Genomic DNA, 25,370 nt, shown 5'->3' with positions numbered 1-25,370 from the left:
ACTTCTGCATGAACAATAAATGTTCTCTGTATAAGGGTCCGCCTCTCCCACTCAAAACAAAACCCACCAAACTATGGGGGAGCTGGTCTTCAGGGGAACACATTTCTGATGGGAGAATATTACTGGGATGGAGAAGCTGAGAGGATGGGATTCAAAGTTGCCTGTGAAGGTATTTTTATAAAATATCACCTGGGATATTTTATAAAATACTGACCCCAGAATCTGGTATCAGTGTTTTGCAATGCTGCCTGGACACTGGACGTCTACAATGCTCCCCAGGAGAAAGAAGTCTTACTACACAGAGTAGGACACGCGCTATGATCCCAGCCATACGAGATCCTGTAAAAGACAAAACTAACGCAAAGTAAAAATAAAAAAATCAGAACACTGACTGCTTCTGGTGGGACGGTGGAAGGGGCCCAAGGGAACTTTCTGGGGAGAGGATGTTGCAAAATAGGACAGGGACTTGGGTTTCGCAGGTATGTGCCATTTGTCAGAAAGTGAAAGCTGCACCTAAGATGTGTGCATTTTCACTGTAGGCAAATTTTACCTAAAATAAGGAATGATGAACAAAAATTGAATATTAGTTCATGATATGCACGCTGAAGTACACAGAAGTGGAATGTAATTGTGGCTGTGATTTAGTTTGAAATGTATCCTAAAAAATATGTAAGATGGATGGACAGATGGACAGACGGCTGGATGGTGGGTGGGTGGGTGGATGATGGATGATGACTGCAAGGAGGGTGGAAGAGGCTGGATGGACCGATGGATGTGTCACATGGCCAAACATTAAATATCGAACCTAAGCAGCGGGCATATAGGTGTCCACTGCACAATTCCCCCATGCTTTCTCTATGTCTTACATGTTTCATAATGAAACATTGGAGAGCACGCCAGCTACTTCCTACGTTCAGCCAAAGTCAAGCACTAAGTGGAAAATTGGGTCCCTTTTTTATAAAGCAGTCAAGCATAAAGGTTCTATTCCGCCCCCCCCCAAAAAAAAAAAAAAAAGCTCACAGATTTTCCTGCTCATTCTGTGGGGCCAAGGGATTTCCCAGGTGTGGCCAGGAAACCCCGCCATCAGAGAACATGGGAAAGGGTATTTTGTGACCCCCACTTCAAGGTTCTGATTCAGAGCCTCTGAGGGTGAGACCTAGAAATCCAATATTTCCACCCCTACTCTCACCCCCAGTTAATACTAAAGTCTCCCAAAAGCTTGAGAAATGCTGCTCAAAGGTAGAGGAGTCATTTTTACCCTCACACGCTGCCCCTGAGGAGGAGGTACACTAGGGGGATGGGAGGGGACAAGTGGGGACCATGTCGCAGGTGAGTGGGGAAAGTGGGGGGGTCACAGTTCTGAGCATCCATACCATCCACAGACAACCCGGACCCAAGAGGAGACCCCTTGGGATGAACCCAAATTTCACAGCTTCGGCCGGTTGGGCTTCCCAGCACCACCCCCTCTTGTCTGACATGAGTTCACACTTGGCGGCAGAGGAGACCCCGTGTGCGGCCAACTGCAAGTGGGGACCCCGTGCCCCTCCAGAATGCTCAGAATGCTGCTTTGGAACTCACACCCCACTGACTGGGCGCTGTGATCACCTCTAACCTTGGCACGAGACTAGCGAGCGCTGTGCCTTCTGTTTGAAAAACACCCACTCGAGGTTAAGAAGACTGAAGATTCATTAAATTCAAGCAACCGGCTGGAGAAGGAGGGAAGGCTGAGGCACAGGATTTCAGGGGCCCCAGACCCCACAAATGCCTTGAAAGGGTTTGAAATATTTTTCTATTTATATATATATATATTTTTTAAGATTTTTTTTTTTAAAGATCTATTCATTTATACAAAAACTGGGGTAGAGGCCAGAGGCATGGGAGGGCGAGAGGATTCACCAGAGACAGAGTGGGGAGCAGAACAGGCAGATGGACCAAAAACACTGCTGAGGGGAGCAGCGGACGAGCCAAGAGAGGTCTGCCGTGCCATGTGGATTTTTCCCCACCCAGCTGGAATCAAACCCGTATTGCAGAGGCTGCAGACAGCTTCACAGTGCTGCACTCAACCCCCTGAGCCACCAGGGAGGCCCTCTATTTATCTATCGTGAGCCCCTAGTTTTGCCAAACCTTCCAAAGGCGTCTTAGACCCAGATTAAACCCTGTCCCCCGGGGAGATGGAAGTGCAGAGAGGAACTTCTCCGTGGGCTAGAGGGGCACCATGGTCTGGGCCTGACAAGACCGACCCATCTGGTCCAGCTGGGACATTCTGGCCTCCAAACTTTCCTATACAGACTCTGGTTGGAGACCTCAAAATCCAGGTCGGCCAAAGTGGAACTCTCGGGGTTCCCCAGCTCCAGACAAGGGTCCCCAATGCCTGGCAGCCCACTGCAAGGAGAACGCGTAGCAGCCTCAGTCCTCCCCCTGGAGACTCTGAAGCCACCAGTTCCCCAGGGCGACACGGCCACGACCTGCCAGCCCTCTGTGACACTCCACAGATGCCCTCCATGCTGCCAGACCAGGCGCTACCACCTATGCCAGGTGAAGCCGGAAGTGCGGGGAGCCCTTTGCTGTGCAGCCGTTGATAAGGCCTTGCTCGCCACTGGCGTGCGGGCAGCTAGAAATCCGGGGGAGCGTTTGCTTTGTTCGTGACCTTGCAGGTTGAGAATGTGGTGAGGGCTCTGCTGGGCAGCTCCTGCAGATGGTGCTGTCTGGGGCGGCAGGTACTGAAGGCCCCACCAGAGTGGCCTTTGGCTGGGAGCCCAGCTGGACTGTCCCCTGGAGGCTGGGCACCATTAGCAGTATGTGTGGAGGTGACTGAGGCCTGGTAGCCTGCAGCTGCATGAAGCCCGGGGCTCTCTGCAGGCCCCCAAGCTCCTCAAGGGGGCACTGAGGTTGCCTGTGCTTCCTGGTCCCTTTGGAGAGTAGAGGGTGCACTGGGTGGCAGAGGGTGGGGGGTGTCTCTGAAGCTGGGGTACCCTGAGGCCCGGTTTCAACCAACCTGGATTCAGAGTCACACGCAGAGAGCAGATGGCACAGCCTGGAGCCCAGGGCTTCCTGGCTCGTCCAGATCAGGTCTGGGAGGACACATTCTGCAGCAGCGGCAGCCGGGACACATGCATTTCATCTGTTTGTTTCCTTATTTCCTCCACACACCTGGAGGTAGGGTCTATAATCTCCCCCATTTTACAGATGAGGAAACAGAGGCTCAGTGGAGTAGGGGAGCCTGGACCCCAACTCCAGTGGGCCTCATTCTCCTGGGTGTGGATCCACCGTTGTGCCCTAACAGCCCAGCATAGAGGAAATGACTCAAATGAGTCTCCAAGACTCGGTTTCCCCTTCTGCAACTAGGGGCCTGCTGGCCCAGAAGCTGTCCCTCCGGCCTCCACAATCCCACTTCTAGGAGCAGCCCTGCAGCCTCATCTGTCATGGCGTCACTCCCATCACCTTCGGAGATTTTGAGAATTACTTCCACTCTAAGCCCCAAAATTTCTGGGCTTTGGTCTCTTTTCCCAGCTCAAACCCAGAAGGCCCGTCCCCCCAGCAGATTCAGATCCCTGCTTCCTACAAGGCCTCGCTCCCATCCTCTCAACAAAGGTGATTCCCTGCCCTGGACCCCACCCTGCTGGCCCTGGCCTTGACCCTGGCACCTCTGACTCCTAAAGGTTCAGAAGTTGTCTGAACACACGTTTAAGACCGAAGCGAAGGTCAAAGAAAGCAATGTTGTTTGAAAAGCCAGGGCCGAGAACCTCTCCAACAGTGGTGAGTGCTCATGAATTTCTCCCTAGGACGTGTGTCCAAGCAGGTCCTGCCCTCACATCTTGACGATGCTCACCCGATCTTGACACCAGCTCTAACGCCATTTAGCTGACATTTTCCCCTAAATACTCAGCCTTAAGCGAGGTCTCCTCTCTCCCTTCCTGCCACTCTTCTCTCCTTCCCTCGTCGCTCACTCTCATTCTAAGCAATAGTGTGCCCGTGTGCCTGTGCACCCTCTAAATTCATCTCACGTGTCACCAGGATAAGGTACTGCATTCGGGAATACTGGTTTTAGGATGAGATGTTTTTTAAGCACAGTTTGACCTTGGCACATGTCTGCTAAAGACAGGATTTTAGAATGATTTCATTCCTTTGTGCTGTTCCACAGCTCTCCCATTTTGACAAGAAGCAGTTACTGCTTCTGTAACCAGAAACCATAAATGAATGTTGGAAAGTGGCTAAGGCTCCATCTGCATTTTCCAAGCCTGGAGAGCTGAGGGAGGAGAGATAGTAGGGTGAGTGCCCAGACATTTGCCAAGCGAATCCCAGAGACACTTATGTGGGATAACTGTGAGTTAGTGCCCAGCCCTCCACCACCCCGCCCCTCTCCCTTCTTCCAATTGTTGGGATTAAAGGAAATTTCATCCCTCCTGCTTTGCTCTCCAGCCAGCTGTCACTGGGTGTGTGGGGGACAGGAAACAGGATTACAAGATTAACAGCAAGTCCACTGTTCCTGCCTGATTGTCATCACCCCGACTCCAGAGAGCCACTGTCCCCCACGGCACTACCTCCTGCAACCTGTGGTTTGGGATCACAGCCCAGAATACATCTGACAAGGCAAAACTTGGAGTAATGGGGAGGCGTCCCCCAAATCATGCCTTTTGTTGCACATGGACTAGGAGCCGAGCATTGATATGACTCACCCAATGGGAGGATGTATTTATTCACGCCCGTTTTACAAATACGACTAAGGCTCCATCTGATAAAATCTCTTGCCCAAAGTCACATACTGATAAATGCAAAGCAAGGATTAAGTCAGGCTGGTCTGAGGCCAGAACTTTCTACTGGAGTCACTCTGCTTCGCTTCACCTCCTGCCCAGAGGTCACGTCTAGGGACCTGGACAGGTGACCCTTCCACTCTCCCAACATGGTGGGGGTTAGTTCAGCCCTCTGGTTCCCCAAGGCCACTCCTAATGTGGCCACAATGACACATGTGGCTCTTAGGCTGAGTTTCCATTCAACATGCCAATTACGGAGCACCTACTATTACCAGCCTCCCTCCCACATGCAAGTTCCAACCCAGAAATGAGACAGAGCTGGACCCCCAGTCAACCTTAGATAACTGAAGGGGGCCAGGGTGGGGGAAGCCAGTTCAGATCAAAGCAGAGTCATCAGCCTGAATACCTGTGTTCTCAGAGCTCAGCAGACTCCCCAGAGCCCCTGATGTGTGAGCTCTCACTCCCTGCACCCCCCACCTGCCTCCCTGGCAGTGTCCAGCATCTGTCCAGCCAGATTCCAGAGAAAATGGCCCTGGCCTGACCTGGGAGAGCAGGAAGGTCCTGGGAACTGATGTGCCCAACTACGACTTTGCAGCTTGTGACCAGGGGCGGCTTCTTGGAAGAGGCAACAGCTAGACAGAGACTTAGTGATGGGCAGGAAATGGCCAAGGGAGAAGACCAGGCAGGCCAAACCTTCTGTTTAAAACTAATGGAAGGAATACAGGCTTGGGCCTCTCTTCAGCCTGATTGAGAGAGGGAAACTGGCCAGGGATAAAGCTGGAGGATGGCTGGGCAACCGCACAAAGGGGTCTGGACCTTTCTACAGGAACGACCTTGGATGTGGAATAAACTCGTCTGATAAGTCTTTGGTCACTGCTTGAGGAATGTTCTGGAGAAGCACAGGACTGAAGTCAGGTCTATGCAAGCTTGGAGGCCATGGCAGGAGAGAAAGGAGGTGGCTGGAAGGGGCAGCCGGAAGGGCAGCAGGGGTGAATTCTGACACACGTTAGGAAGGCAGAATCCACAGAACCTAGGTGACTGGTGAAGTTCGAGGGGTGATTCATAGCACTTCGACTCTGTGATCCCAACTACTCTTGACCTGCTGGGAAGGAGGGAGCTGTTGGACTAAGCCCTTCGGGTATAGCTTGAGTGGGGTGGCCCTTCTCTGCACAGCCTAGACCCTCACCTGCACGCTGATCCCCGACCACACCTGGGGTGACCCCTCAGCTCACGTGTGAAGCGTGTTGTCCACTTTTCTATTGCCCAGAGAAGAAAGCCACGTCCAATTTCAAGAATGCAGATCCTTCCGGCCAAAAACATTTTAAAATGATCTTTTAAGAACTTGGTTGTTTTAGCCACGAAAAGCACCTTACTCATGGGTGATCTTGAATGTAGGGTGACAGGAGAGGCTGCATCCCTAGGATGAGGCAGGTTTATTTTGAAGGCGCAGGCAAAATTAGAGCTGCTCAGTCCTGTATCTGAAAACTATTTCCATGGCACCTATTTCTGAACCCAACGTTAAAACCACAAAGTCGCTGCCTCCCATTTCCTTAGGCCTTTTGTCTCCTCGGGGTGAGTCTGCCGGCCCATCTGTTGATATTCCCTTCTTGTGTCTTCCAGAAAGGATAAGGAAAAGCTTCCTAAATGACCTCATTTTATTTTGAAACACTAAACCCAACCAAAGGCGGGGGGTGGGGGGGCGGCAGGGGGAACACTTCTTAGTCAAAGGAATCAAGATGTATTTCTAATTCTCCTGCCATATGGTAAGTTATTTTGGAAGTCTATCAGGAGGTAGAGAGAATGTTGGACAAAACTGGCAGTGCTAATACAATCCTTCCAAATCGCAGCGAATTCCCACCGTGTGCATTTTGCTACGGCTCCTTCTATTCATCAAATCAGCAACCGTGACCACAGGACACATAAAAACACTGAGCCATTTTTAGCACCAGCTTCCAATCCCCCCACTGGACAGCACACGGTGTCAAGTGCGTCTGGGCTTCACCCCCAGGAAATCGAGTCGTTCACATGCCCTTTCATTTACCAAGCGCTGTTGCCAAAAAGACGATCATTCATCGCCCAGGACTTCTGGGAAGAGAGAGAGAGGAGCCCCTGGAGGGACAGAGGCGGCAAAGATCAGGCCGCGGTGGGAGGTTTTGCTCCCTGGGCAGATGGGGAACACTGAGGACCTGTGCCTTCCGGCATCCTGAGCTGCGGACCACACACAGCTGACCCCTCGGCACAACACCTCGAGATGCGTGGGAGAGGAACCCTCTGTGAGCTCATTCTCCTTCTCCTTGAGGCTTCACAGGGCCTCATCTCTCTGCGCCTGGGGGTCTCGGGCAGGAAGGCTGGTGGAGCGGGGAGCCAGACAGTTGGGGTGCAGAGGAGGGAGTCAAGGGGTCCCCTTGCTTACCTTTGTAATCTGGACATTCTGTGCAGCTCCATGTCATCACTGCCCCGGAATCCTTTGGCAAAGGGATTGTTCTCGATCTTTAATTGGGTGATCTGGAGGGAAGAAGAGAGACTGGTTTTCTCTTGATTGCTACAAGACTACCTCCGGACAGGAGCTAATAAGTGTCGGGGCGACTCAGCCTCTGGCAACCGCGAGCGGTCAAGGAAGCCAGTCAGGTCAAGGAGACCCACCCCGTCATTCCAGCGGAAGCTCAGAAGAATGTTCTAGATCAGACTGCTTTTAACAGAGGAAAAAACCTGGTTTCGGTTTGCCCGTTAATTGGAGTCATGCTCTGCCTACCAGCCGGGTTTTCTTTTTTAATCTAGCGTTTTGTGTTCCCAGCCCAATCTAGACCTCCGTACCCGGTCCCGCCTCCCCCTGGCACGCGGGGCTGTTGACACGGTGTGGCACATCTGGCCGCGTGGCGTGCACCACGGGAAGGGCGGGTCCAGGCCTGTGTGTCTGGACAAAACACGACTTGATGGCTGCTTTCAAAAGCCCTACTGGGCCTCGTTTCATGTCGGTTTCATAGTTCCTCAGAGTTTACTAACTCATGGAAAGTGGTGTCTAATTAAGCAAACACCCACCTATAAGATAGCACGTACGAGAGCTACCCAGCACTCCACCCGCTTTAATTATCTACGTAAGGAAGAAAGACCCTCTTCTTTTTTGAAAAGTTTTGTTGCCAAGAACAGTAATAAAACAGAGTCTTTGATTCCAGGCCCAGAAGTTCCATAAACCATCAACATATATTCATTCTATCGGTGTGTGTGCTCGGTAACAGGTCGAGGTGAAGGCGGTGGCCCTAAGGAGTTTGCTAGAAGCCATTCCTGAAAGCTGCGTGTACGTCTTAATATACCAAGTCACCTTCACCGTCGTCATCCCATCGGCCTAACACCAGCGTGCAGGTCTGCTTAGTACTTCTATTTAAATCAAACCACTTTTGATTAAAATGCATTCCATGAAAAGACGTCATCTCACATCTCTAGATGTCAAGCTAGAAGCACTTGCATTCGATGGAAATTCTCTCTTCTGGTACCCACCAGAAGACCAAAATGGCAGCCTGCCTTCTCTTTGTTGCAAGGGGAGACCAGACTTCGAAAAGTGTTTTGCACAAACCGGTACTTAACTATGACTATCTCCCTGAAAGATGGTCGGGAGAAAGACCATCCCAATGAGAACCACTTTCTATGATTCCATCATGTTCAAGTAGCCACAAAAATCATCTCATGTACTTCCAGAAAACGCGTTTCTTTGATACACTAAGGGTGATGAGTGGTGCACCCCCTCATTTGTCCATTTGGGGGCAGGCATTCTGGCACGTCCTGTTTTCTGGCAGGATGGTCGGATGGGGTTTCCTTCTAACTCCAAGACCCCATAGTGAACGTAAAATTACTATAGATAGAGACAGATAGCGTTCTTAGATAATGTGTGTTCACAATAAAAATACACGTAAAATAAACATTTTTTAAGCTATATTTAATGATTCCAAACATATGACATCCTAGAAAAGGAAAACCCAGGGAGATAACAGAAATATGAGTGGCTGCCAGGGACTAGGGGGGAGAGTGAGGTGAACAGGAGAGTACAGAGGACTCCGGGACTCAACAGACAACTCGAGACGAATGACAATGGCGGTGCCTGTCATCACCCGCGCCCGAAGCCCACAGGCCTCACAACGCCCTGAGAGTGATCCCAAACTTGAACTTGGACTTCGGAAGGCAGCTCTGCCCTCTGCTCTACCACCAGCACTAAACTGCAGACTTGGGGTGATAATGATGTATAACAAATGTACCATCTGGTGGAGGATGATATGGGGGAGTTTGGGGGGACAGAGGGTATTTGGGAATGCTCTGTACTTTCCACTCGACTTTTCTGTGAACCCAAAACCGTTCCAAGAAATCTGGTTTTAAAACACTTTTAAATCCACAGATTTTTTAAAATGGTATTAATCTATTAGTTCATGTGAGTATTTGTGGGGACACACATTTCCTCCTCCCTGTTTTTTTTTAACTGTCCCCTTTCCTGTGGCTTTCTGATTTTAACCTGACTCTTCAGAATGAGTAGAAAAGTCTGTAAAATCCTTCTGGAAAACAGCACTGTGAGTGCTGCCTATTCATCCTTCTCTCCCCAGCCCCCCACGAATGTGTTTTCCGGGCTCCATTCTAGTTTGAGTCCTCTCACCTGCTGGACCTCGTTCCCGCTCAGATCTTGCCACGATACAAGGCGACCCAATGGACCATTAATTATTTTTTTAAAGGGGGTGCAGCCTCAATGGCTAAGTAGAGCTGACACCATTTAAAAAGAGCTGGAGGGCACCCGACCACCCTCTCCCCAGACCCTGAAGCATCCCGAAAACATAGACGGCAGAGAGGGTGTGGCGTCCAGCTGAATGCCGTGGCCGCCGCGGTGTCACCGCTCTGCCAAGAGCTGGCAACACGACATTACCCCAGAAAAAAAGAAAGGGTGGCTTTTGATGTTTTATCAGCAAAAAGCTTTTGCTCACATCCATTCCCTGCACCTCACATGGGTTCCCTGCTACCTAATTCTTGCACTTACCACCACAGCTTCCAGAAATAGGAGTGCCCAAGACCAGCTCAGTGTGCAAGATACAGATTTCCTCAACCTACAACGGGGTTACATCCCCATAAACTCATCCTCCGATAATAAGTCAAAAACGCATTTACCATACACCCACCCTCTCAAGCCTCACAGCTTCCTCGAGTACCCTACCCATGCTCAGAACATTTTGTTAGCCGACAGCCGGGTAAAACCATCGAACACAGCCATTTCATAACAAAGTAGAATATCTCATGTGACTTTAAATGCTGGGCTGAAAATGAAAATTGGGACGGTCGCCGCCTGGGGAATGGCGTGGCTGCCACTATTGAGGATCACATGAGGATCGTACCCCATGTTGCGAGCCCAGGAAAAGAGTGGAACCCCAAATCTGGCATGCAGTGTCTACTGAATTGATACTGCCTTCCAAACATCATCAAGTCGAAAGCATTTCCACGGTAAGGCACGGAAAGCGGGGGATCGTTAAGACGGACGTCATAAGCACCTGGACGTGCTGATCTTACATGGCTTGTAAACTGAGGCTCTCGTCCTGAGCCTACAGGACATGAGAACTGCCCCTGAGAAATGTTCACCTGCCAACTTTAAGGCAGTGAACGTGTCTGCCTTGTGTGCTGCGCGTCCACTCACATACGACAACCGTATCTCTGAAATTCCCTTCCCAGCACGCCGGCTCGCTCCCTCCTGGGCACGCGGGCTTGGACGTCCGATGTGCACCAAAAGCCTCCACTGAAACTGACTTCTCTGCGTCACATAAATGTACTCCCTCTAAAATCAGCATAAAACCGGATATCCGGGGGGAGCGCCGGGGGTGGGGGAAAAACAAATATAAATGCCAGCTCCAACCAGTGAGACAGAGGTTGTAAAAATTAATGAGAATAATTGTCGTGAATTCTTGCTTTTGAAAAAAAAAAATGCCCTCATGAGGGCCAAAAATCTTAATTATGTCTCTCTATTAGGGGTTCATTTCCTGGTTCCAACCAGAAAGCTCATACCTCATAAATACAGACTCCTTCCACGGTGATTTAGGCAGGAGGAAAAGGCCTTTTAATGGCAGAGTAAGGTAATATCGGGGGATGGACACGCGAACACAGAGCCATTGTCGCGGGGACAGGGAACGGAGATGTCCACGTGACCTTTTTTTAACACCTGAACATTTCTAGGGACGGCCGTGGAGCTGCTGACAACCGCAGTGAAAACCTTACAAAAACGCGTTTCACAGAGCGAACGTCGCTGGGGAAGATTCGAGTTTTTAAATATCATTTTCAGGCTGTCAACCATCTGGGGAAATAACTCCCAAATCCAGCTTGGGATCACAGCTGGCCTGAGGAAATAGGCCCTGTTGTTAGGAGCAAAAATGAGCTCTGCCACGTACCTGCCTCCACCTGGTACCTGCATCCAAGGGGAGAAAGCCTTCTGAAGACTCTGAGCCCTTCTGGACCAAAAAAAAATAATAAATAACTGGTGCCTCGCACTTTCCTAAATTGTCCCGGCCATTTAATCAGCGGGCTTGCTTTTCTTTCCCTGCTCACTTATCCAAAGCATGATGCTGGGCAAAGAGTCCTTGAATTGATGACATGATCGGGGAATGAACTTATAACTAAAACCACAAAGACTAACATTTGTAGTTGTTTTTCAACCACAGTAATAAGAACTTATTGAAAAATCTCAGGCTTTCGGGTTCTGAAACACTCAGGGCGGCAGAGAGGACCCAGGGCCCACATTTTGCACCAAGCGGCCTGTCCATCAGCCCGTGGTGAATGCTCAGGCCCCAGGATCACGCCCCACGGGGTGCAGGCTCCACGCACACCCCGCATCGCACACCTGGCGTGGAGGATCTCGCTCTGGCCTTGCAACCACAACCATAAATCATTCTCTGATTAGCCCCAGCGCGCAGATGGGTACAAACGAGTTAAGCAATTTTCCCAAAGTCAAATGGATTTGAGCCCAGACAGTCGCCTCCAGAGCCCTACCTGAGCCCTACACGTGGTGACTTGCACCCACGAGTCTCAACACTCGGGCCAGGTGGGACAATAAAAGAACAAGGCCGGGTCCACAAATCACACTCCACCTGGCACTTTTATTTAAGTCACACGTCCTGTGTCCTCATGGGGAACTGGGCATATTCGCGGGGACCTGATGAGGAAGGGGCTTTCGGACTAGCCCCTGACAAAGAGCAACAGTTTTCAAAGTGGGGAAACCTCCTAGGATGGAGAGGGACAGAAAGCTGCACCCCGTGAGACCCCTCCTCTGGACACCGGGCTGGCTGAAAAGAGCGATGCACAGCTGGCCCCGCTCCCCGGGGTGTGTGCCTTCGGGGTGCTCGCATGCACACGTCCAGATGCAAATTTGCAGACACATTTTTATGCTCGTGAGCATTTAGACACAGCGTCTCACATGGATGCTCAAAATTCACACAAACACACCCCACAGGGCGGTCGTACAATCTGTTCCACGCACAGATCACTAAGTGTGTTCTTTAGGGAAGACTTTTTTTTTTTTTAAATAGAAATCTGAGGAGTGAGTGGTAGTCATGGTAACGGACTTGGGAGTAAATAGATTCGTATGTCGAACGAATAATGCTTCAATATTTGCGATTTATTGTACGACAATTATGCCTCAATAAAGCTGTAAAGAGAGCTCCCCCAGATCGACCTTGATGTACCCTAAGATCACAAACGCACAGAGCTTAAGAATTTCCCTAAAATGAACAGAGCGCCCTCACATTTCTCCAGCAGGTCACTTTCTTGTGTACCCCTCTTTCTGTCTTTCCTGTATGGACCTGATTCTCTTGGCAAAAGAAAAAAAAATCCAACATATTTTTGGACCCTCAGTCAGATCCGGGAGCCTCCAAGCATATATATGGGGATCTGTGCTCCTTAACTCCTTGCTGCTATTTTTTCTCATTTTTTCCCCGTGACCCTCACCACAAAGTTAAACATAGGTTTACTGCAGCCTTACAGGAAACAGGTTTGTTTGGCGCAGTCAAACTCAAATTAGCCTGCAATAGTTTTGCAACTTACAAGGCAATTGACCTCAGTGCTTTTTGCTCTTGCTGGTTCAAGGGGGACCAGGGGGGGCTCAAAAAATCCTTGTTCCCCCTTAAAACATCCTGCCAGGCCCGGCACTACACACTTTGAGTGGAGGGTCTCATTTCATCCGCATGATAAAAAATCATTCTCTCGGTATCGCCATTTTACAGATGGGAAAAAATGAGTAAGGAATTTGCCCAAAGTCAAATGGATTTGAACCCAGGCAGATTTTCTTCTAAGGGAAGTTCTCTCCAGACGGGGCTCCAGACAGCCCGTGTCCTGGCAGGAATGATCCGTGACCTGCTGTGGCCTGCTTGCTGACGATCTGAATTTGTAGGGTCCTGCAGCATTTTGTACCTGCCCTGGCTTCATTGGGCGGTGGGTGGGGGTGGGGGGCCTTGTCTGATACCCAGCCTGCACTGGGATACCGGGACAGGCGGAGGCTTTAGGGCACTCTGCCCACCCGCTCCCTGGCCTGGTCTCTGCAGCCTGGCTTCAGAGCCCCGTGCCCTCACTGTGCAGGGGGCACAGGAGTTGTGGATGGGGACAGGTGTCCCCACATAAGTTGTCCACACAACCAGACCATACTGATCTCAGATAGAACCCCTACTGTCCTTCCCACAACCCTCAAGCCCCAAATCACTGCTAATACCCCAATAATCTACCAGCCCAATGGGGGGACAGAGCACACCCCACACACACACACACACACACACACACACACACACACGTCCTCCCTTTCCCAATTCCAGATCTCTTCATAGGGAGGCTCAGGAAACATTGCATCTTGCCCCTCCCCACCCCTGAATAAAATGCAATTCAGGTTTCTACAAAACAGAAGTGAATCCTGACAAATCAAAATAAATCCTTTCTCCTCAGGAAAAGTAGGAGCAACTTCCCCAACCTGGGGTCATGGAACAGGGGTTCCAATCTGTCAGACTTTGGAATTCCAAAACAGGGTGTGGGTTTTGAATAGCACGGGGTCTGCCCCATCCTATCTCTGCACCAAACTGCAGCACCTTCTCCCAAACCACCCACTGGCTGCCAGCCTGCCTCCCCTCACCAACCCAGGGGGTTCATGGGGTTGTGTCTAAGTTTTGGGGACTGAGGTCCAGGCTGCTGAGGGCATACCTTGCTCCGTTTTTGCCTTTGTTTCAATAATGCTAACATGGCTTTAGTGCCGTCATCACTGATTAGGGAAGTATCTGGAAAATCCAAGCCCAAACTTTCCAACCCCTTTGCCACCTGCCCATATTTGAGTTAAATGCATCCAGCAGGCAGGGGGAGAGGAGACAGACCCCACTGGGAAAGATGCCCCTCACCCCGGAAGGAAGGTTATAGGCCCCCACCCGTGCTAGAGCCGTGCTTCTGGCTGGCCATTTTGAGTGTAGCAGGATGCCTTCTCGGTGCATTTGAGTGCAAACCAAATCTTTGCTTTGACAGGTTCGAGTCTAACTGAGGGGTGTGTGTGTGCGTGTGTGTGGACGTGCACCAAGCCTGTGAATATAGTACAAAGAGCGGCTATAGCTAGTGCCCACCCCAGCCCCACGAGGCAGAGGTAGGTGCCTGCTGTGGGAGGCCCCTCTCAAAGCACAAAGTTCCGGGGAAGACCCTGGAGACTCCTGCCGAAGAGCTTGCACCCAGCACGCTGCTTCCTGGCCAGTGGGCTTACCTTGTGGTTCTGGTAGGAAGTCACGGCGATAAACGCTGTCTCAGGAAAGACGTGAGTGCAGAACGCAGTATTTTTTGAGCCAAATCCATTATTTTCGTCCGCTTTCACAATGTGTAATCTGGGCTGGTATTTGTGCATGGAATTTAGAATAATCTAAAAATAATAAAGAAAATGAGATTGGGGGAAAAAATCAAAACCCTTTTGTTTCCAGATAAAACCCCGCTCTCCACCCTTCCAAATAAGCCTCCTTACACAAGTTCACACACACCCAAAAAAAAAAAAAAAAAGTTCGTTTTATTCTCCTGTTTTGAAAAGGGGCCAGAGATTTCATTAAAAAGAAACATTTCAAAAATGACAATTTCCAACCGAAAAAGCCAGGGTAATATTCCAGGAATCTACCCAAAGCACACAGGGCAGTAAATCAGGATTCTTAATAAAGTTTGTTTAATAAATTAACTCCCTGCATCGGGCACTTCCCGCCCCCAACCGGAGTCCACAAGTCTGGAGCAAGAATCTGGACCTGCAGGGAGTGGAGCAACGATTTCGAAGGAAAGGGGAGAAGAAACAAACAAACACGTACACACAAGAAATTCCCCCCACCCCAGCTACCCCACCCCCCAAAAAAACCTGCAAAACTCTAAGAGGTGCAAAGGAAGAGACCCAGCATTTGCAGGACTGGATTAAAACCACCCTTTGGGGCTTTTGTTTAGAGAATATGCAAAGTAGAAACAAGGAAAACAAGAGCATAGTGAGGAGGTGGCCTCTGAGGTGGAGAGGTGCTGGGGAGCAGCAGCCCCCCGGTTGCATGGTTGCACCCCCACCGCGGGGATGCCTCTGAGGTTCTCTTTCTCCAACTGGACCAACTTTTCAGAGAGAACTGGGGCATCTGGTGCGCGGGGAATGTTCTCTTTCTTCTTCCTTCCTCTCTGCAGCATGTTTCGGGTGCTCCGAGGACCAGGGGTCCTCACTACCGCAGCGGACGGCTGGCATTCCCACCCGCTGCAAATGTTGGGGGGACGCACCCAGGACCTCGGGCTCGCGGGTTCCAGCATCAGCGCATCCTTCCAGTAAAACCGCTTTTGTTGCTCAGATGCCGCCTGGGCGCTGATGCTCCCGGGGGGCTGCTGATGCTGATATTCATCAGGACGCTCGGCCTTGTACCCACGAGGTGGGCGAATGGCCGCGTCTCGGGGGCGAAAGCCCGGCTCGCCTTTTCTTCCCCAGGACCGCAAGCCGCAGCGGGAGGATGTCTGGGCGTCTTTGATTACTCGCAGCGATGACCCTGGGGCCGGGTTCTTGGGCCAACCCTCGGGGCCCGCCTGGGGGAGGGGCGAGGCCGGCGGACCCGCGCCCCCGACCCGGGGCGCGCGGCGCTAATCTCCGGCCGCCTCCCCGGCCCGGCCCCTGCCCGGCCGATAGCGACGCCGCCGGGGCCCTGGCGACAGAGAGACGCAGCGGGGCCCCGGGGTCGCCGCAGCCCCCGGCCGGCGCGGCCATCGTCCCGGCTTAGCCAAATTGCTTTGACGGGCTGGGGCCGAGTGGAGACATCAGCGCGAGGACGATCTCATGGCTCCTAATTTCATGCAGGGGGGCGGCTCTGCACAAAGTCCGGGGCGTGGGGTGGGGCTGCGCGGCTGCGGGGGACCCCGGGCAGCCCCGGGCACCGGTCCCTTCTTCCCGGGCGCGCAGGGCCTGAAATTGCAGGGAACGCGCTTGCGCGCGACCCCAAAAAGGCGCAGAGGGAAGCTAGCTGTGCCCCCGGCTTCCAGGGACACCCCCACGTAAGGGTCCCGGCTCTGGAAGGAGCCAGCCAGGGGGAGTCGCGGGGGGATCCTCCACAAAAGAGCCCCGTTCTCTTTTTGCTCTTGAAAGGGGCACAAAGCGGACCAGACAGGGCCTCCCGGGTGGTGCAGGGGGTTAAGCACCGCACTGTGAAGCAGTCCGCAGCCTCTGCAGCACGAGTTCGATCCCCCCAGCCGGCCAGGGAGCTGGCCAGGGAGCTCCCCACAGTGCACAGCAGACTTCCCCTGTCCTGCCTGCTGCTCCCCTCAGCAGTGTATTTCAGTAGATCTGCCTGTTCTGCTCCCCACGCTGTCTATGTGAGAGGTGAATCCTCTCACCTGCACCTCTGGCCTGTGCCCCATCTCTTGTATGCATAAATAAATAAATCTTTTTTTAAAAAAAAGAATAAAAAAAAAAAAAGATCAGACAGCCTCCCCACAAACTCCAGGTCCCATCTGCAGTCTGCATGCGTGAAAGAAAGAGCCACAGGGCCAGCTCCGCCGTTTACAGGAAGAGTGGAGGTATTTTACCCAGAAACTCCCAGCTGCAAAAGGGTAAACAGCCTCCTGCTGACCCCACCCCTGAGGGCTTCTCCACCACAGCCCCCTCCGGTGGTTTCCAGGCTTCCACCTGAAGGCTCCACAAGAGCAAATTCCTCATTAGGACCTTTGCAAACCACCCCTTCCTCCCAGTTAAATCCATTCCCACTCCATTTCCTCCAGCTGGGGACAAGGGGCCTGCTCAGGGGCCGTAAAGAGAGGACCGGCAGGGCAGGGACCAGTTCCGGAGGCGAGACCAAGGCACCAACCCCTGTTCCGAAAACAAGCTGTGTGACCTTGGGCGAGTCCCCTCCCTCCACTCCCATCACTGGGGCTGAGGCTTTCAGCCTCCTGTGCAGGCCAAGGGTGGACGCCAGGGAGCAGCGTGCGAGGCGGAGCCCCCCCAACCCTCCAGCCGAGGGTCTAACACTGATCCGCATGGCTCTGTCCTGCGGGTTAGTTATTTCCAATGATGTAATGTTTCCAAGAGCCAGTGTCTTGTTCTTCATTTGTTTTCTTTTGGGGACAAAGGGTGATAGCCCGTGGGGAATCCGATAAAGGCCACACATTCTCCAGGAGGGTGGGAGATTGCACACTGACTACTCTGCAGGCAGTTTCAGGGGGTCTGTCCTCTCCTGGGGTCCCTCAGGACCCAGGTCCAGGTTTGCCTGCTCTGGACATGGCAAAGAGAAGGAGAAAGTTGCAAGTTGTAACCCAGATCATCCAAGAGGATAGAGAGAAAGGGAGCAGGGTCCCAGAGCTGGCTCTGGTGCGTTGGTCTCCCCATCTGTAAAAGAAGGGCCAGGTGGCCTGGGGTGTCCCTCTCAGCTCAAGCACCCCCATAATAAGGCAGGTTCTGGAAGGAATAGGAAAGCTGTGTTGATTCAGCTTCACTCAGTCTGTGCTGGGTACCCACCTGGGGAGGGGGACCCTGTTTTCTGCAGGATGGAAGGAAACACAGCCCCCTGCCCCTAATCACGGACAGGGCTGGGTCAAGGACCTGGCTCCCTGGCCCAGCACGCAGACCAGAACGAGCAGCTTAGTCACCCCACCTCCCGGCCCCTCAGCAGAGGCAGAGGGCTGGGTGCGGCTGCAGGGATGCGGTGTGGGGGTCTGGGCCAGGAGAAGCGGCCCCATCCCTGCCACCAGAGAGACACAGACCTGAGCACGGCAGAGAAGGCCAGGGAGGACGTTCAGGCCCAAACCGAGTGGGGAGACAGAGACAAGAGGAAACAGAAGGTAAGAGAAGTAAGAGAGGAGAGGCGGGAAAGAAGAAAGAAGCGAAATGGAGGCCAGCTCCAGAAGCAAAGGGCCTGAGAAAAAGACCTGCACAAAGGGTGGCCGGGAGGCCGAATGGAGGGTGGGTGGCTCCAGGAGCCCCCGAGTGAAAACCTTTAAGGAGGGAGAGGAGAAAGGGGGTGGCAGAAGTGGGGGGCGGGGAGAGAGAAGAGGCCTGGGACAGAGACCAGGGCTGGGAGGCACACAGGACTTACATGCCCGAAAGGGTCCAGGTGGTTGTTGGTGAGCTTGAGCTTCTGGAAGGACACGAGCTGCCTCATCCAATGCGCCCCGGTGGCCGGCGAGTCCGGGTGCACGTAGAGACGACCTGGCATGGCAGGCTCCGCTTTCCCGGTCACGGACCTAGGAGAGACAGAACCCCCGGTTAGCGCGAGTGTACAGGGGTCCCCCAGAGCCCGCACCGGCAAGAGCTGCTGGAGGTGGGAATGATCTGGAAATAGTCCCACCCTGAGATCTTGCTTGGGCGTGTGCAACCCCAGATGCCCAGAACACCTGGCACAGGTGTCGCGGTGACCCTACTTCTCCCACCTCATTGGTCTCCCCCACCAGGAGCTCCGAGGGGCCCCTTGTTCTCTTGCTGCCCGTGAAGATTCTGTGGGCTCTAGAGGCCCCGACTCTTTCCAAGGGGGTTCCCTCACGCTCTCAGGGCCAACCCACCCAGGAATGGGCCTCTCTCTCGCCTGTTTCACTCAAATACCATGGGCAGATTTTGCAATTTCATTAAAAAGCCATGTTCAAAGCAGGTAACTCATAAAAAATAACTGTAAATGGCTTTATACCCCCCAGAAATACCTCCAGCACTTGGGAACAATGCTCTTTTTTAAATGCAAGCCTCTGGGTGCAGCCAGATAGAAACACACTTCACGTTCTCCAAGCCTCCGTTTTCTGGTCTATAAAATGGAGGCTGAGAGGCCGTGCCTCTCTCTCTGGGGCTGGGGCTCCTCTCCAGCCCACAGAAGGGCCTCAAGCACATCCACTGGTTCAGCTTCTGGGGGACGGGATTCCCGCCCACCCACGCCCCCCTGCTGCCTACCATTTATTATCTGCAAACTTGTATCTGTGGTCATCCGCAGGAACGATGTCCATGAGGAGAATGTACTTGGTCTTGGGGTTAAGGCCGGTCACCTTCACTTTGTAACTGGGAAACATCCGCCTAGGAGGGGATGGGGGGGGGGAGAGAGACAGACGATGTCAATATTCTGTAAATCGCACCCACAAATTCTAACACAAGTGATTTCTTGAGAAACGTGGAAGAGAAAATCGGCCCCTGCTCCGACTTGCCGAGATCCAGCCCGGGTTTTCCTGGAGGTACTGGGGGAAGGAGCCGGGGACTGGTATCCAGGAGGAAAACAGGACCAGATCTTCCAGAGAAGTGGTTTGAAGAGGGCCCGAAAAGGGTCCCCCAATTCAACTCTTGCTAAATGCTCTTTTCACAGCCACCTGTTTTTTTGTTGGGAGGTGGGGGGCAAGAGGAGACTTCTTAGGTGAAAAGCCGGCCCCCCCAGCCTAACCAGGTGCTCCCAAGGGGTGTGAGCTGCTGTTGTCACGTGGGTACCCTAGGGACTGCACCCTCGTGGGGGCCCATCTGCCTCCCGCCCCCGGTTCATCCTCCACCCCTCCCCTGTGGGTGACCTCTGACACGAGTGTGTGGCATGAACCTCCTCCCCAAGGCCCCCTGCAACTCCCCCAGGGCGCCTGGGGCTCCTGCCTGGAGAAGCTAAACTCTGGCCCTAGGCAAAGAAACTCAAAACCCAACCAGATCCGGTGCTGCAAGAGCCGGGGCCTGACCCAGGACTGGTGGCTGGGGAGCCGGTGCCGGAGCTGCGGAGCTGGGAGCCTGCTGCCTGCGCCCTCCCGCTTTCAGCACCCAGGCGCCTCCAAATTCCCGGCGCGTCTCCGGGGAGCACGCCTGGGACAGCTAGCCTTCCCCAGGCTGTCTTGGGTGCAAAGACAAGTTCCTGCATCCCAGCTCGCTCTGGCGTGGAAGGGAAGGGGTGAGTGGAACAGGCCTCTCCCTTCAAACCCAGCAGCCTTGCCTCCTGGTGTTTATCTGCCCCAGCGAGTGGGCCTGGAGGCGGAGGCTCGGGAGGGAAGCTTAGCAGGCCTTTTATAGTTAAATCCTGTGCGCTCAGGCTGGGGGGAACGGAGGCCCCAGTCCCGTCTTTCCTCCCTTGGCAGAATGGGAAGAAGACCTTAGTTCTTTGCTATAAACAGAACGCGCCTCCTAGTTCACCCAGGCCAAGCTGGGGAGCAGACATTGTTTAATTTCAAATAATAATAAATGTCACTGTTGTCAGTTTATTGAGGGAGGCTTCGGCTGGAGACCCCAGGAAGTCTGGTGAAGCCACTCCACCCTCCCCCCTTCACACACTCGGTGGCTTGGGCCTACTGGGCCTCCCGGGCTTCTCGGCCTCTCCGGCCTGCCGGGAGCCCAGTGGGGCTTTCTGCCCTTGGTGGCCGGGCAGGTCTGGTCCAGCACAAGTAAGGCTGTGGCAAGGATGTCCCCAGGGCTGCCGGAACATTGAGATAAGGAGCTTCAGGGTTCTCCCATGCCTTCCCCCAGAAGTCCAGCGTTGCTAGCTAAAACCCTCGCGAGCTTTTAAGAGGATCTCCAGGGTGAGTGTCTCCGCGAAACTGCCATGTTTATCGGTGTCTGTATATAGAGCCTGGCCGAGCCCCGGTTCAGTGGTTCGGTTTCAAAGGCTTCGCCTGGCTTCTATAAACAATGGAAGAGGTAGCGAATACATGCAGGGGCTAGGACCTTGGCAATCGGGTGGGACTCTGGGACCGCTAGCTCCAGAGCGGGAAGGCGGATGGAGGCAAGGAATCACACCTGAGACCCAAAGGCCTGGGCTCAGCGAATCAGAACCTCTCTGCTCCTTTTCCTGCTAACGAATGCATCCAGGCTCGTGGCTCTAGTACAAGAGGTGGAAGAAATGCCCAGTTTCTCTGAGTCCCTCACCCTGATGGAGATCCCTGTGCCCAGTTAACCTCTCTCTCCCCTCTCTATTCTCTTCTCGCCTTTTCTCTGCCCCTCTCCCTTTTTCCTTCTCTCTTCTCTCCCAAGCCACCGTTTCTTCTTTGCCTCACCCACAGCGCCCCTGAACCCCTGCGCAGAGGTGACTGGCTCACCTTCCAGCCTTGGTTATGATCATTTCCGTGCCCACTTCGTGGAATTTCAGCCAGAGCTCTCTTTCATGGAGAAACACCTTGATCCCTTCCATGCCCTACAGGAAGGAGAGAAAGGTCACACAGGCAAGCCCCAGTCACCGTGGGCCTTTCTCCCCCAAACTTGACAACAACACAGGCTCCTCACCCCTTGCTCTAAAGCCTCTGTGCTCAGAGGTTCATAAGCGCCCGGAGCTGTCTGGACAATGGAGCCTGGCGCCTTTGCCCGCAGACCCCGGCCTACGCTCAGTGGCATTTTAACCCCGGCACTGCAGTGCTAGCTCCTTCGAGTCACCAAGATGAAACTAGAGAAAACTCCCCAACCATCCGGGTGTTCTAGATGCACGTGGGGAGGTCAGAGTCGAGAAGAAACCTGGACCAACCTCAGCCTCCGTTAGCCAAGACACAGGTAAAGAAGGGAAAAAACTCAATCTTGAAAACCCCACTTAGGATATGTGGACAGCCAGACGGACACATGCAGGCACACAGATGTGCAAACACGGTATATATTCATGCTGCTTCTCGCCAAGGCAGGTACAAAATGGACACACATACAACATAAACCTCAAAAAAGTCTCTATGCCATTATGTGTCTCCACCACCCCAAACGAAAATTCATTCTCAATGTACTTGTCAATAAGCCTTCCAGGAGCGCCCACCTCCAGCCTCATTCACCTCCAGCTCTTTCGATTATGGGCACAGCCATTACCCATTTCTGTTTTCCACTAAAATTTCTTTTAAAGACCAATGCAAAAAAAAAAAAAGAATAGACAAAACTTTCTTTCCTCTTGCAATCACATATAACTAAGACTAGATTTGCTTTTCAGCAAAAGATTTTTAAAAAAATCTTTTGCTGAAAAGGCAGCGCACGCTCTCTGCTTTCCTGTAAATAGATCCACATTTTCCAGGAAAGGGAAGTCGATGGAAAGTAAAAAGGCAAAGGCATCAAAACCCCAGCGTTTTAGTTCTGTCCAGGATCTTTCTGGCGCGTCAGCCGGCATGGATCTATCTGACACTATTTGAAATCTTCAAGGTCTACAAGGCCAGCTCTCCACGTCCAGCGCGCCCGGGGTGCTGCACCGAGCGCCCCGCCGGGGCTGCAGGCTCTGCCCCGGCCCAGCTCCCCACCAGGCGAGCCCGCGGTGCCCTGCGCGCACCCCACTTTCGGCGGGGCGAGCCAGCCGGCCAGGCCGAGGTCGCTAGACAAATGGTGCGCTGCGCGGGTGCGCGCCGCGGCGCGGAGGAGGCGAGCGGAGGCCAAGGCTCGGAAAGATCTGAAGAGGGGTCAGGCCATCGCTCATGCCCGCCTGAAGCAGCCGCTGACCCGGCCCTTAATGAGGCGCTCAGGGCCGAGTCTACACCTAGGGCGGCCGAAAGCAAAGACCTGGGCCATTGTTGGCCGGCCTTAAAGGGGGATCATCAAAACTCCAACGACTTTAATATATTTCTAATATCCTCTGGCCATCAGGAGACTCGGCAGGACCCTACGCATTGGAATATACTGGTAATTGGAGAGGCAGGGCCTGGAAAGGTGGGGATAAAAAGGGAAGGAGCCGGTGCAGGCAGTGGCTGCCCCATACCCCTCCGGACAAGACTCTGTGCGCCCCGGGGAAGCCTGCACCGAGGGCTTCTTACCTGCTGGGTGAAAGCGGCCTGCGGGGAAGCTGGCGACTTGCTGGGGGCCCCTAGTGCGCTCTCGGGTTTGGAGTCGCAAGGCAGATCCTTGGATTCCGGTTCCAGGGGTGTGTGGGCCAGGCCGAAGCCCTCGTCTGCGTCGGCCATGGTGTGCCCGGGGCCCTGTGCCCACACGGGGTCCTGCTCTGAGGAAGAGGAGAGGAGAGGCGGGGAGAGGAGAGGAGAGGTTAGGAGAGCAGAGGAGAGAGAGAGAGAAAGGAGAAGGTCGGAACCCCAATTCGGAAACCCAGTTCCAGTGACAGGAGGCAGCAATCCGGGCTGCGTGCAGCCACCAGGCACCCCGGCTGGCAGCTGAGGGAGGCTGCAGAAGCGCCGGCTGTTATTCGCGTTACTATTACTTTATGACCACGCACAACCTCTTGCGAAAGACCCGCGTCAGCCCGGAGGAGGGGAGGCCCGCATCTCCCCTGCGCAGGCTCCCGGCGATAAGCGAGCTGCCCGTCAAATCTGTCTGGACTTCTGGAAGAGCCAATAAAGATAAGGCCTGGGTATTTTTGGAAGCTATTGGGTACGAACCAAAAACAAAACAAAACAAAAAAACTAGTGTCCTTTTGAGAGTTTTTTTCTTCTTCCTGCAATTACAAGAGCCCGCCAGAACTCTCCCGATCGGAACCAGCCACAGGAGGCCCGTCCTGCAGCAGGCGCAACGCCTGGAATAACCCGGCTCTTGCAAAACCAAAACCCTGGGAGGGGGAATCTGCGGGTGGCGAGGGCCGGCCGGGACGCAGTATTCCTGTCCATCCTTTATCAGTCACGGGCCTTAAAATTAGCAGTCCTAGAGCATTACAAGTCCTCCCCTGCGCCCCACCGTGAGCAACGTTAAAAAAAGGTAGCGGATCCGGCCGCGCGGGCAGGAGCGGGTCCCCCAGCAGCTCGCTGGGAGGCGCGCCAGGGGGAGCCGCCGCCTGCGCCCCGCCGCCCCCGGGGGTGCGCCTTCCCCGGGCGCCCTCGCCTCCCCGGGCCGGGACCGGCATTTTGTGGAGCGGCCGGGCCGAGGGCAGCGCCGCCGAGCTTCAGCCGGGCCTGGCTCGCTGGAGCTGCAGGCCTAGCTCGGGTTGACAGGACAAAACGGGTCTGAGATACATCCCGAGCTTCGGCGTGGAATCGGCCGCCTGGATCCGCCGCGACGCGCAGAAGGGCCCGGCTTTGCGGGCGTCCGAGGCTGGAGCGCGCCGGGCAGCGGCTGCAGAGCTGCTCCTGCCCCTGCCGGAGGAGCCTGCGTCCAGCTGCGCTCTCCTTGCAGCCTCCTCTGCGTCCCCGCGCAGGGGCTTCCTCGCTCCAAAGCCGGCGAGACCCGGCAGGGGTGCACGGGATGCCCCCCGAAATCTTAGCGACTGCTGAAGCCGAAGGCCGGATCCCGCCCTGGTGTGCAGCGACCGGAGACCCAGCAAAGGGGCCCGGCTCCCAAGCGGCTTCTCTCACCACGCCCTTGGGGTTTGGGGGAGGCGGTGGTGGGAGTCGAGCAGTTTTCTCACAACAAAAGAAAGTGAAGCTGGCGTCCCCCACGTGCGCTCCCATTCGCCGCCGGCCTGGGGGACTCTCCCACCCCGAGACCTCCCAGGGTTCCGGGGAGCTCGCGGGCCGCGGGGGCGAACGAGATGCGGTTTGACAGAACCAGGCCGCGCGTCCTGCAAACCTCCACGCTGCTGCCACCGCGCCGGGACCCCGCGCCGGGAGCTCGGAGCGCGCGAGGTCTCTGCACGCCGAGGCCCGCAGAACCCAAGGCAAGCCCCGCCATCCGCGCGCCCCGGAGCTGACTCGGCCAGCCGGCGCCCTCCCGAGCCTCCCGGGCCGTCTGCAGAGCTGTTACCTCGCTCGGTGAAGCCGGTGCATTCACCACTTCCCCCCGTGCTCCTAGCAGGGAAGTCGGCGGCCAGGCGGGGGAGCGGGCATGGCGGCTCCGGGGTGCAGGCGAGGGACGGCTCGCCCGGACCAGCGGCTACTTCTGCCTACAAAGGCGCACCCACCGCTGAAGCCTCTGCAGCGACTGCCCACTTCCGACACACACCTCCTCTGCCTTGCAGCCGCTCTCCCTAAAGGCTTCCAAGCTGCCAGGCGCCAGAAAGGCTCCAAGGAACGCGAAAGGGCAGCCTCCGGGGCACCCTCAATAGTGTAACCTCAGCACCCCGCTCCTCCGCCCTTGCACAAGAGGGAGACTTGGAACTTGGAACTGTTCAAGTCCTCCCTGAGAGCCCCTTTCAGGGTTAAAGTTCCGGAATCAGAGGTAAGAGTCAGAGTCTCTCTCTCTCTCTCTCTCTCAGAAACACAAGTCGACTCAGCTGAGCTCTGTGACGTTGGGCTGCCTGGATGCTTACAAAGTACTGAAATTGCCTATCCCACGAGCTGCCACAGCTCGCAGCCTGCCTCTGCCTCTCTCCCTCCCTCCCTCCCTGCTCCCTCCCC

At 54.1% G+C, this 25,370-nt stretch overlaps 1 protein-coding gene across 1 annotated transcript in view; it reads right to left on the bottom strand.

Moving 5' to 3' along the window:
• Positions 1-24,902, bottom strand: part of TBX5 (T-box transcription factor 5) — a 42,177-nt gene extending 17,275 nt beyond the window's left edge. Inside the window, exons 1-7 of the mRNA XM_037511532.2 lie at positions 24,778-24,902; positions 22,908-23,092; positions 21,237-21,331; positions 19,138-19,257; positions 18,299-18,446; positions 14,485-14,637; positions 7,165-7,256 (exon numbers count right to left, since the gene is read on the bottom strand). Coding sequence (XP_037367429.1) covers positions 7,165-7,256; positions 14,485-14,637; positions 18,299-18,446; positions 19,138-19,257; positions 21,237-21,331; positions 22,908-23,054 — 755 coding nt within the window. The 5' untranslated portion in view covers positions 23,055-23,092; positions 24,778-24,902. The remainder of the gene's footprint in view (positions 1-7,164; positions 7,257-14,484; positions 14,638-18,298; positions 18,447-19,137; positions 19,258-21,236; positions 21,332-22,907; positions 23,093-24,777) is intronic.
• Positions 24,903-25,370: the final 468 nt, after the last annotated feature.

The sequence above is a fragment of the Talpa occidentalis genome, unplaced genomic scaffold, assembly GCF_014898055.3.
Source record: "Talpa occidentalis isolate TD23 unplaced genomic scaffold, MPIMG_talOcc4v2.1 talOcc4.14, whole genome shotgun sequence".
Taxonomy (NCBI): domain Eukaryota; kingdom Metazoa; phylum Chordata; class Mammalia; order Eulipotyphla; family Talpidae; genus Talpa; species Talpa occidentalis.
Note: the sequence above shows the minus strand (reverse complement) of the source record. Positions and strands in the feature narration are given on the sequence as shown.